We start from the raw sequence: 12000 nt of genomic DNA, 5'->3' as shown, positions 1-12000 counted from the left end.
TTTGCCAGTGGGTTTCATACCTATTTCCTACACAGAAAAAGAACATCAAAACTCAGGAATAAATAGTTTAATTCTGAGGTTTTACAGAACTATTCTCTAGAACAGTGTTTCCCAACCTTGGGACGTCACTTGTGTAGGGAAAGCCCCTGGTTTGTTTACCTGCCGCGTCCGCAAGTTCGGCCGATCGCAGCTCCCACTGGCCGCGGTTCGCTGCTCCAGGCCAATGTGGGTTGCGGGAAGCGGCGGCCAGCAAATCCCTTGTCCCACACTGCTACACAAGCGGCGTCCCAAGTTTGGGAAACACTGCTCTAGAAGTTACAAACCCTTCTGTCTGTTGCCACCTCCTCCCTCATCCAACTTCTTCTTGTCCCCGTCTCCTCCTGCTGAGTTCCTGCCTCTGTCCAGTCCCCTTCTGCTTCCCCCCACCCCAGGCTCCTGTTCATCCCTCTGCCCCCCAACTGCCTGATTCCTGCCCCACCCCCGCAGATTCTGCAACCCTGTCTCCTGCTCCTCAAACCCATCTGCTACTCATCTCTACTCTCCCGCTCATCCTGCCCCCTCTGTCCTGTTGATCTTCTGCCTCCTCTGCTTCTGTCCATCACCACCATCCCTGCCCCCTTAGACACCTATCCTTCCTCCTTCCCTCCGAGCTCCTGTCCAGTCCCTCCACCCGGCAGTTTTCCCCCCCACACACACCATTCCTCACCACTCAGCATTGGAGTCTCTCACACGCCCTGGATTTCCTGCCACTATTGAGTATTGACAGGTAAACAGGAGAGAATCTCTCTGTTCTTCAGTTCTGGTAGCTGGTGCCACAGCGACTGGCAGCAGCTGAGAGAAGCAATTGCAGGGAAAGTCCTGCTCAGCCCTGAGGTGGCACAGAATCAGTTGCTCAGCCCAGTTTTAGTTTTTTTTGCCATGATCCAACTCCAGGTGGACTTCACACCACTAAGGTCCTGCACCCTAGGCACTGGGGTCAGAGGGAATCCTCCACCAATCCAATATCAGACATTTCCAGAGGATCTGGGAAGGATCTGGCATTAACATAGGACTACAAGTGAGGCCAGCTGGGTGTATGGAATGAAGTTCTGGCCCTACTGAAGTCAATGGGAGTTAATAGACCAAACCTTTCTCCTGCAGAGTCTAGTGTTCCATATTGGGTAGCAGGAGCTGCAGGTCTCAGTTCCTGTTCTCAGGGCCTTGTTCTGCAGACTGGCAGGAATGTGGGGCTGCTGCCAGCACTCTCTGCCCCAACAAGAGATGGAGAGTCTTTGTTAGCAGCCCCTATAGTTGAATAAGGAGTTGTATTGAATTACAGGCTCCATAAAGTCCGACCCAGTCCTTCTTTGATAGCGGAGGAGATGGCAACTGAGACCAGGACTTGAAGGCTGAGATGACTGATTAAAATGGAGAATGGCCTCAGACCTGTTTGGGAGAAATAATTTCTCTTCCCCCCTCAATTAAAATATGAAGTGAATGTTTGTGATTAGAGAAACATAGAAATTAGCAAATTAAAACACTTATAGGAGCACCCATTCTTTCCCAATTCCTGACAGCCTATTCTCAGGTGCTCCATCCGGTCTAATGTTAAATGCTCTGATGCTGGGGGATTGCTTTGGAGGAATGGAAAGGCTGCTCCCCACTTTAGGTGCAACAAGCTGGGAAATATTCAGGGCCCAAGCTTGCAAATCTGCACAATAAATGGCATCTGCTTTTGAGATGTGCTTTTCCTTTCCTCTGAGGATGCTTGAATGCATCCTGCCTGAGAGGCCTGGCTCTCTTCCCAAACACATAGATCAGTGGTGGGCAACCCGCAGCCCAGCAGGGTAATCTGATTGTGGGCTGTAAGACATTTTGTTGACGTTGACCGTCCGCAGGCACGGCCCTTCGCAGCTCCCAGTGGCCGCGGTTCACCGTTCCCAGCCACTGGGAGCTGCGGGAGGCCGTGCCTGCGGATGGTCAATGTCAGCAAAATGTCTCACGGCACACAATCAGATTACCCTGCTGGGCCGCATGTGGCCCGTTGGCCACAGGTTGCCCACCACTGACACAGATCCAAACACTGAGCTCCTGCAGTTTCCACTGAAGATAGCAGGAGTTGCAGTTGCTCAGGTCTTCTCAGGACTTAGCCCATATTTTGTACAAACCCCAGCAATCCCCATGCTTTTCCAACTGGATAAATGCAAGGAGAATACAACGGAGACAAAAGTATTCTGCAAATACATTGATATTCTTTGTCACTAAAGCAACAAAGATCTTCCCACTTGATTTAAGGAAAACAATAGAATTGGCTGGTCAGCCTGCCAGCAAAGCAGCTCTAAAAAGCCTGGCCCAAAGGAGTAGGGAGGTTCAAGTGTGCAGTTAGTGGATCCTGTATCTGTTTCCTGCTGGGCATCAGTGTCATTTAGACAGGAATCCATCCACCTTGACACGTGTCCCACTGATATGTAAAATGTTCACTCCTTTCCTTTTTAAGTGTGGGAGTCATGAACCTTGCGATCCAGCACAGTGGAAGAGTGTTCAAGCCCAGAGATCTGCCAACAGCCCCAGCAAGTGCCAGCTGAGCAGAAACTGTGCACAGGGGCTGCAGCCTTGGGAGGCACGTGAGCACAGTTCCCATCTGGTCTGAGAGTGGGTAGGCAATCTGGGACACCTCATACGACATCCTGAACTGTAACCTAAGCAGAGTCTCGCTGCTGGGCCTAGGAAAGAGACTGGAAAGGAGGCATCACTTCCTTTCTTGGATAACTGGACTATAAGAAGGGGAGAGGAGAAGGGGCATGGCATGGGACTGTCACAGCCTTGAAGATGGAAGCAGAACCATTTACTGCCCCAGTCATTTCTCCATAGCAACTCCCCAGTCCCGAAACCTCTATAAACCCCATGAGGTTCAACGGTTAGAGACACTGAGATACTTCCCTAATTGCACTGAGGCGACTTTTTGAAGACCCCAGTGTAAGCACACATCCTCACCTCTAACGCACCCCATTGTGTCCAGATGCAGCACTGCTGGGGACTTAGCCTGTCACATCTTCACAGGTGGCCACTTCCTTGGCTCCACAATGACCAGTCCTTGGCTCCACAATGACCAGTCCCAGTCAGTGTCTTCTCCCAACTCCTTCTCTGGTTCTTCTGTATCATCACCCTGGCCAGCCAAGTCACATAGCAGTTCACTCCCTTTTTGGGGTATCTAAAGGTCCAACTTAAAGTTCACAAGCCACATCCAAACATATAGTTCCTCAGCCCCTCAGGCTTGACTGAAATCCTCTGCTTCCTGGCCCCTGCAGACATTCTCTTGAACTGCTTCTTCCCCAGCCGGATTCCCCCACTGCTTCCCTTCACCTAGGACTCCAGCAGTTTCTCTCTGAGGAATCTCCCAGCTCCTTGTAGGCCTTAAGTCAAGACTCCCCCACAAGAGCCTACTCTGCTCCCTGTGAGTGCCTCAGCCTGACTTCCTCAGACTCTTTCTAAAGAGAAACACCACCACCTCCTTCTTCTCTCCAGTTCTATTCAAGTAGTGCTTCCCTGCTTCACCACTGCAGTTGGAGTCAGTCTTTCTAATTAAGCCCCATTATACCCCGCTGGGGTGACTATTTAGCCCTTTTGTTGCCAGCTCATCAGTGAGGCTGAAGGGTTGCTGCCAAGTCATGGGCAAGGCTGAGCCCAGCTTGCCACAAAGGGCAATGGAGTCTGGGGCAGTGTCAGATGAAGAGAGGGTTCCCTCAGGCTGGGGGTAAGGATGTCTGTGGCCAGTACCAGATGCAGAAAGAGCTCCCTTCACTGGGGAGAGAGAGCGGTAGGGCTCCCTCATTCCAGCTGAACCAAATAGAACCTGTGTCAGTGTGGGAAGGTGAGAGGGTTCCTTCCATCTGGGATTAATAAAGTCAGGAGCTGGTATTAGAAGGGGAAAAGGCTCCCAGGATCTGCAATTAATGAAGTCTGCCCTAGTGCTAGACAGTGGAAAGCGCCCAAATTCTTGGTATAAACATGTTTGTGAAAAAGGCAGTTTTATGGTATAAAACAACCAGAACAAGACACAGTGACTAAAACCTTCTGCAGAACCACTTGCTGTACATAACAAGCAATGTTTTTAGTGCCCACTAAAAGAACAGGAACAGATATTGACAATTCAGCAAGATACAAAAACAAAGAGACTAGTGTGTGGAGCTGTTGTAGAAAATAACTAAGTGCAGAGAGATACCATCAAGAAATGCAAACATCAACACAAGACATCATTTCTCAGCTGAGTGCTGCCAAAGCACAGCAAATATTTACAGCTATTTTAAGTTCCAGCAATGGTCTTTTTATCACTGGATTCTTGGAGCAGCGCTCGGTGATGGCATCATTGAGTTACACTGGGGAACATTCCTGGGAGAAAATCAGAATGCGCGGGTATTGCAATGCTTATCATCAACTTACTAGGGTTGTCTTACAGAATGAAATCACAGAATCATGGAAATGTAGGGCTGCAAGGGACCTTGAGAGGTCATCTTGTCTTGCTCTTGCTCCCTGCACTGAGGCAGGGAACAAGTGTAGCTAGACCATCCCAGAGAGGTGTTTGTCTAACCTGGGATCGGCAACCTTTGGCACGCAGCCCGTCAGGGAAAGCCCCTGGCGGGCTGGGCTGGTTTGTTTACCTGCAGCATCCACAGGTTTGGCTGATCACAGCTCCCACTGGCTGCGGTTTGCCGTCCCAGGCCAATGGGGACTGCGAGAAGCGCCGGCCAGCACATTCCTTGGCCCACGATGCTTCCCGCAGCCCCCATTGGCCTGGAGCGGTGAACCGTGGCCAGTGGGAGCCGCGATCAACTGAACTTGAGGATGCAGCAGGTAAACAAACAAGCCCAGCCTGCCAGGGGCTTTCCCTGGCGGGCTGCGTGCCAAAGGTTGCCGATCCCTGGTCTAAACTATTCTTAAAAACCTCTAATGATGGGGATCCCACAACTTCATTTGGAAGCCTATTCCAGTGCTAATATATCCTTATAGTTAGAAAGTCTTGTCCTATCTTCAGTGGACATGGAGAACAGTTGATCACCATCCTCTTTATAACAGCCCTTAACATATTTGAACATTTATCAGTTTCCCCCTCAGTCTTCTTTTCTCAACACTAAACATGCCCAGTTTCTTTAACCTTTCCTCATAGGTCGGGTTTTCTATACGTTTGATCATTTTTGTTACTCTCCTGTGGACTCTCCAGTTTGTCCATATCTTTCTTAAAGTGTGGCATCCAGAACTGGACACAGTACTGCAGCTGAGGCCGCACCAGAGCCAAGCAGAGTAGGACATTACCTCACGTCTCTTACATACAATACTTCTGTTAATACACCCCAGAATGATAGAAGCCTTTTTAGCAAATGCATCACATTGTTGACTCATATTCCATTTATGATCCACTATCGGCCTGAGATCCTTTTCAGCAATATTACTGCATAGCCAGTTATTCCCCATTTTGTAACTCTGACTTTAATTTTTCCTTCCTAAATGAAGTACTTTGCACTTGTCTTTATTAACTTTCATCTTGTTCATTTCAGACCAATTCTCCAGTTTATCAAGATCTCTTTGAATTCTAATCCTGTCCTTCAAAGTGCTTGCAACCCCTCCCAGCTTGGGGTCATCCACATGTTTTATAAACATAATCTCCACTCCCTTACCCAAGTCATTAATGAAAATATTGAATAGTACCCGACCACGACAGACCCCTGTGGGATCCATTAGATACACCTTCCCATTTTGACAGGGAACCCTGGATGACTACTCTTTGAGTACAGTATTTCAACCAATTGCGCATCCACCTTATAGTAATTTCATCTAGACCACATCACTTTTTTCTTATAAGAATAGCATGTAGGACTGTATCAAAAGCCTTACTAAAAATCAAGATACATCATGTTTGCAGCTTCCCCCATCCCCTAGGCCAGCAAACCTGTCAAAGAAGGAAATTAGGTTGGTTTGGCACGCTTTGTTCTTGACGAACCCATATTGGCTATTACTTATATAACCCTTTTGTCCTCTAAGTGCTTACAGATTAATTCCTGAATAATTTGTTCCAATATCTGCCCAGGTACTGAAGTTAGGCTGAGTGGTTTATAATTTCCCAGGTCCTCTTTTTCCCACTTTTAAAGGTAGGTACAAAGTTTACCCTTCTGTACTCCTCTCGTCCTCATCTGTCCTCCATGAGGTCTCAAAGATAATTGCTAATGGTTCCAATATTGCTTCAGTGGGTTCCTAAAGTGAATTTTATCAGCCTTGCAAAATTAAAAACATATAGCTTATCTAAATATTCTTTTAACTGTTTCTTCTCTATTATGGCTTGTGCTCCTCCTCCCTTGTTGTTAATATTAATTGTGTTAAATATCTGGTCACAGTTTACCTTTTTAATGAAGACTGAAGCAAAGTAAGTATTAAACACCTCAGTCTTCTTAATGCTGTCTGTTAGCTCTTCTTTCCTGCTAAGTAGAGGATTTACACTTTCCTTCATCTTTCTCTTGTTCCTAATGTATTATAGAATCTCTTCTTATTGTCTTTTATGTCCCTTGCTCGGTGTAACTCATTTTGTGTCTTGGCCTTTTTGATGTGTCCTTACATGTTCGTCCTAATCTTTGGTACTCATCCTTAGCAATTTGTCCATGTTAACAATTTTTGTAAGATTCCTTTTTGGTTTTTATGTCATTAAAGAGCTGCTGATGGAGCCATATTGGCCTCTTATTATTATTCCTACCTTTCCTTCACATTGGGATAGTTTGCTGTTGCACTTTTCATATTGTCTTTTTGAGAAACTGCCAGCTCTCCTGAACTCCATTTTTCCTTAGATTTTCTTCCCATGGGGCCTTACCTACCAGTTCTCTGAGTTTGTTAAAGCCTGTTTGTTGAAGTCGATTGTCCTTATTCTGCTGCTCTTATTTAGAATCATGAAGTCTATCGTTTAAGGATTGTTTTCACCCCAGTTGCCTTCCACCTTCGCAGTTGCAACCATTTTTTTGTTGTGAGTCAGAATCAAGTCTAAAATGGCTGCCCCCCGCCATTATTTCCTCCGCCCACCCCTAATGCCAAAATGATGAGTGACTGTAACAGTACTTTGGTTTTGTACGTGAGTTTAGTACTCTTGGAGCTAAGAACCAAAAGCACTGTTTGAGTTTGAGTTATTGTGGGCAGGTGCTGGGCTACTTTTCCATTCACACAGCTCTGCCATTCTCTTTAGTCCTGATCCACAGCCTCCTCTGCTATGCCAGTCCTGAGCCCACACCCAGCTCTGCCAGAGAACTTCAATGCTGACCTCTAGCAATACCTTTGTTTTTAATCCTGGACTCTCACTCACTTCACTTACACCCTTCAATCCTGAGAAGACATTGAGAACGTTAGGACAGTGTCCTTTAGAGAGAATCCCAATCAGAAGGGACATAAGAGCAGTACACAAAAGAGTGAATGCGATACGGAAAGTAAACTGGGTGCTTCTATTTACACTTCTTCATAATAAAAGAATGATGGGACATCTAATGGAATTAAAAGGCAGAAAAATGAGACAAGATTTTTTAAATACAATACATGATTAACCTGTGGAACTCTTTGCCTCAAGATAGCAAAATGAGACATAGATGTATTTAACCAAAATATTCATAGTTATACCATCTTGGATAACAAATGTCAACCCCCACCCTGCAATGTAAATGGCAACCATTAGATGGTAGGGTTTTATACCCTCCTCTAAAGATGTGACTCTGCTCACTGTCAGAGAAATGATGCTGGAATAGATAAACCATTGGTCTGATCCCGTAAGGAAATCCCCATGTTTTTAATACAGCACCCCTGCTATTCTAGTTCTGGGACTTGTCTTGGTGTGGGATTCTGACACATACAATTAACAATGGCAGTCTACTTCACAGGTTGCTATTGCCATCAAAGGTGTTGGGATGTGAGTGAAACAGACTGTTTATCTGCCTCTCAAGCATGCTTATGGGGGGAGGGATAGCTCAGTGGTTTGAGCATTGGCCTGCTAAACCCACGGTTGTGAGATCAATCCTTGAGGAGGCCACTTGGGGATCTGGGGCAAAATCAGTACTTGGTCCTGCTAGTGAAGGCAGGGGGCTGGACTCAATGACCTTTCAAGGTCCCTTCCAGTTCTAGGAGATGGGATATCTCCATTTATTATTATGTCTCTGGTTAGGCTGTGACTTGCTTCTACTCAGCTATATACTTTGGAAGTCAGGGAATCACAAAAAGATTTGGGTGCCTTGGAATTTTAAAAACTCTAAAAAACAATTTTTTGGCAGAATTTTGTCTAAATGAAGCACAAACTCCCACCTGCCCCAATGCCAAAATGTGGATGTTTTAGGTTCAATCACTGTACCTATACTGTGTTTGTGAAAAACACAGTCTCCCCTGGCCAGAGCATGCAACAGGAATGGCCATGGAGCACTCTGTCCACCTGGGTGGGAGATTTTATCATGCAAATGGCACAACATCACACACATATGAGAGCACGGGGCTGTGAGGTCGAAGATGTGTGTGCGCCTCTTCCTCTGCATTAACCTCTGTTGAGAACTGAACCTTGGAGCCTGACCACAAATGCTAGAAAAAGACGCTCCAAGGTCTGCGGCTCCCTACAGTTGCAGGGAGCTGTTTGTGTGGGCACACACAGCTACTGATGGTCCTGGGTGAGGATCTCACAAAAACTCCCTCCCTCTGCTCTTTTGAGCTCTCTTCTATTAGGTACATGCAGATGACACCAAAGCCTGTCTGAAGAGCCTCTGCTGTCCTGTCCTTAGGAATTTGCACAGCCACTTCCTTAAGTAAGGAAGAGCGCAGTCTGGACTTGCCCATCTCAGAAAGATCTGCTGTTGCCTTCCCAGTCTGACTCATAAGCTGATAGCACTGACAGGTCCCATTCATTGCAAACCAGGCTCTTTCTATCCCTGCTGCACCGCTGGCAGATCCAGGGTCTGAGACGCTGCACTCAACCTGGGCTCAGTGATTAATCACCAGAGTTAATCTCTGAATAGTGAAACTTCATTTTGTAAAAGCTTTCAGGAGGCGGGGAGGGAGATGCAGTGCAGGACTCCTGTTCTCTGATGCCTTTGAGACAAGCCAGCAGGGAGCTCATCAGCAACCTCAGCCCAGCAAGTCATTGCTTGTCGATTACAAAGGAAACCAGCCCAAGTGTCTGTCCCGTTAGCTCAAGCTCCTCTTACCTGGAGGCTGGAGAGAAGGAGCTGCAAGCCACTGGCTTCTTGTTCTGCCATGCTCATCCCCACTCACACTCTCTGCCTCTCAGCGGCAGACACAATGCAGCTGGAACACAGAGCTGCCAAATTGCCTTGCCGTGGCCCCCGTCCTGTTTAAGAAACGAAGATGCTAAACACAGATCCCAGAGACAGGCACGCTGCTACCATTAATAAATCACAGCAATGCAACTCTAGACCTCAGCGGGAGAGATAAATGTAGCCCCCACCCACCTCCAGACACGCACTGTGACGGGGAGATTAATTCCTAGATAAAGAATCCCAGGGATTAAGCAAAGGGCTCAGAAAAGGTCTGGGTGTTCGGTGTGTGGCAGGGGGAGTCGGGAGGGTGGCAATGACAACAAGAGAAAGGAGGAGAGCCACGAACCTCACAGGAGCCCGGCGAGAAGTGAGGGAGAGCTATAGCCCTGGCTGCCTGACAGACGTTCCCAGCTGACCCGCTGATCAGTTCCAGAAGGCCCTAAGTGGACACTTGTCTGTCTCTGTCCTAATGAAATTGGAGACACACATACACAGAGATACACTCAGCATTAGCTAGTGCTGACAATGAACTGAAATGTAAGGATGGCAAAAGGAACAGGGAGAATGGAATCAGAGGACCCTCTCTAACGATCTAGGCTCTCCTGCCTGACCACTTATCCAGTACATCTAACAGCTGGGGCATAGACTGTGGTAAGCAGGGCCGGCTCCAGACACCAGCAAAACAAGCAGGTGCTTGGGGAGGCACATTTCTAGGGGCGGCATTCTGGCGCTGGCCATCATAGGCGCCAACTCCGGAGCATGGGGAAAAAGTGCCCCCGCCGCCCCAGCTCGCCTCCGCCTGCTCCCCTGAGCGTGCTGTCACTGCTCCGCTTCTCCCCCCTCCCTCCTAGGCTTGCTGTGCAAGGCTGGGAGGGAGGAGAAGCCCGCGGAGGTGAGCTGGAGAGGGGAGTGGTTCCTCTACCCGCCGTTACTTCCTCACCCCCCCCACCCTAGCTCACCTCTGCTCCACCTGCTCCCTTGAACGCGCCACCACTCCTCTTCTCCCCCCCTCCCTCCCAGGCTTGCCATGCGCGAAACCGCTATTTCGCGCAGCAAGGCTGGGAGGGAGGGAGGGAGGAGAAGCTGAACGGCAGGTGCTCGGGGGAGGCGGCGGTGGTGGAGCGGAGGCGAGCTGGAGTGGGGAGCGGTTCCTCTATCCCCCCCATTACTTCCTGCGCCCTCCCCACCCTAGCCCACCTCTGCTCCGCCTGCTCCCCTGAACGCGCCGCTGCTCCGCTTCTCCGCCCTCCCTCGCCTGAGAGGGAAGGGGGAGAAGCGGAGTGGCAGCACGCCCAGGGGAGCAGGTGGAGCGGAGGTGAGCTAGGGCGGGAGGTCACGAGGGGCCTGCAGGAAGCAATGGGGGGGAGAAGTGCGGCACACCGGGGGAGGAGGCGGTGCTGGGGATTTGGGGAAGGGGTTCGGAAGGGGTGGAGTTGGGGCAGGGCCGGGGGCAGAGGGGCACGAAAAAGAAAGGGGAGGCAGCCAACATTTTTTTTGCTTGGAGCGGCAAAAATTCTAGAGCCGGCCCTGGTGGTAAGCCTCAAAAATTCAGTGGAACAAGTGAACCCTGAGCATCTAGATCAAACTGATGGAATCACTATGAGGACTGGTTGGTTCTTTCAAACTCTTCTTCATATATTACACACACAACAACAATGTTGAGAAAACATTAAGGTTGCAAAATCAAGCACTCAAACGTTAGGAAATGCCAGAATTAAGGTTGCCTTTGCAACTTTAATTTGCCCCCCTTGTGCACATGCATGATGATAGTCTTTAATTACATGAGCACATTCCCCCCCACACCCCAGGATCCCTCCCTCATTAAGTCCACAAGATGAACCTCATCAGGTCTAGTAAGTTTCTACTGAGCATGTGCAAACTGTGATTTTTCAAAGTCTTATAATTTGGCCAAATTTGGGCACTTTTTCATGTGGGTGGCTTTGGCACATCCCTGATGCAAAGGCCATTATCCTGCTGAATTTCAAATCCTTTCTCCAAAGTATGGGGGCACTAGAACTTAAAGAAAAGGACACCAGAAATTTTTAGCATGGGCAAAACCACATATTTTCCCCTAACCTCATTCTCAGAAACAGCTCAACGCTTTTGGCTAAAATTTTCCAGAATAATTCAGAATGAAGCAGACAGGCTGAATGGAAAATTTCATCCCAAACAGTTAAATCTGTCAAAGTTATAAACTACTGAAAACAGGTTCCTATAATGAAAAGGGTCAGACAATTTAAATAATATGCAGTGCTACCAGTGCCACTGTGTGTGTGTGTGTGTGTGTGTGTGTGTGTGTGTGTGTGTGTGTGTGTGTGTGTGTGTGTGTGTGTGTGTGTGTGTGTACATGTTTTCAATATAAACTCTTTGATCAATATAAAGGATGGAAAGATCCTCACCACCCTACACTTGCCAGAATGCAAACCAGACTTTTCTTGATATGAAAGAAAACCTTTGGTTAACATGTCCCCTCTCCCTCATTAGGTTTTATATGGATTCTGACTGTCCAGGCTCCAACCATAAATGCAAAGGATAAAAAAAGCTGCCACAAGATTGCCAGCCAGATCTGGGGTTTCCTTTGGGTATGTTTAGAGAAGTGTCTAGACTTCAGGGTTCTGCTTGCTAACTGAAACTCATACATTTCAAGATGTACCCACTGCTAATGTATTACCTTGTGTGTGTGCTCTTTTGATCCCCGGTATTTATACAAGTTCCTGGCGTTCCACTTAGATAAGTTTGATCT

At 47.9% G+C, this 12000-nt stretch overlaps 1 protein-coding gene and 1 long non-coding RNA gene across 2 annotated transcripts in view; one reads left to right on the top strand and one right to left on the bottom strand.

Annotated features, from left to right (window-relative positions):
• Positions 1-9464, bottom strand: part of AGBL1 (AGBL carboxypeptidase 1) — a 400010-nt gene extending 390546 nt beyond the window's left edge. The window contains exon 1 of the mRNA XM_008165433.4: positions 9186-9464. Coding sequence (XP_008163655.2) covers positions 9186-9242 — 57 coding nt within the window. The 5' untranslated portion in view covers positions 9243-9464. The remainder of the gene's footprint in view (positions 1-9185) is intronic.
• Positions 1-12000, top strand: part of LOC135973901 (uncharacterized) — a 41402-nt gene that overhangs the window by 5289 nt on the left and 24113 nt on the right. The gene's annotated exons all lie outside the window — the stretch shown is intronic.

This window comes from Chrysemys picta, chromosome 10 (genome assembly GCF_011386835.1).
Source record: "Chrysemys picta bellii isolate R12L10 chromosome 10, ASM1138683v2, whole genome shotgun sequence".
In the NCBI taxonomy this organism is placed as follows: Eukaryota; Metazoa; Chordata; order Testudines; family Emydidae; genus Chrysemys; species Chrysemys picta.
The sequence above is the reverse complement of the archived record's forward strand: the minus strand, read 5'-3'. Positions and strand labels throughout refer to the sequence as shown.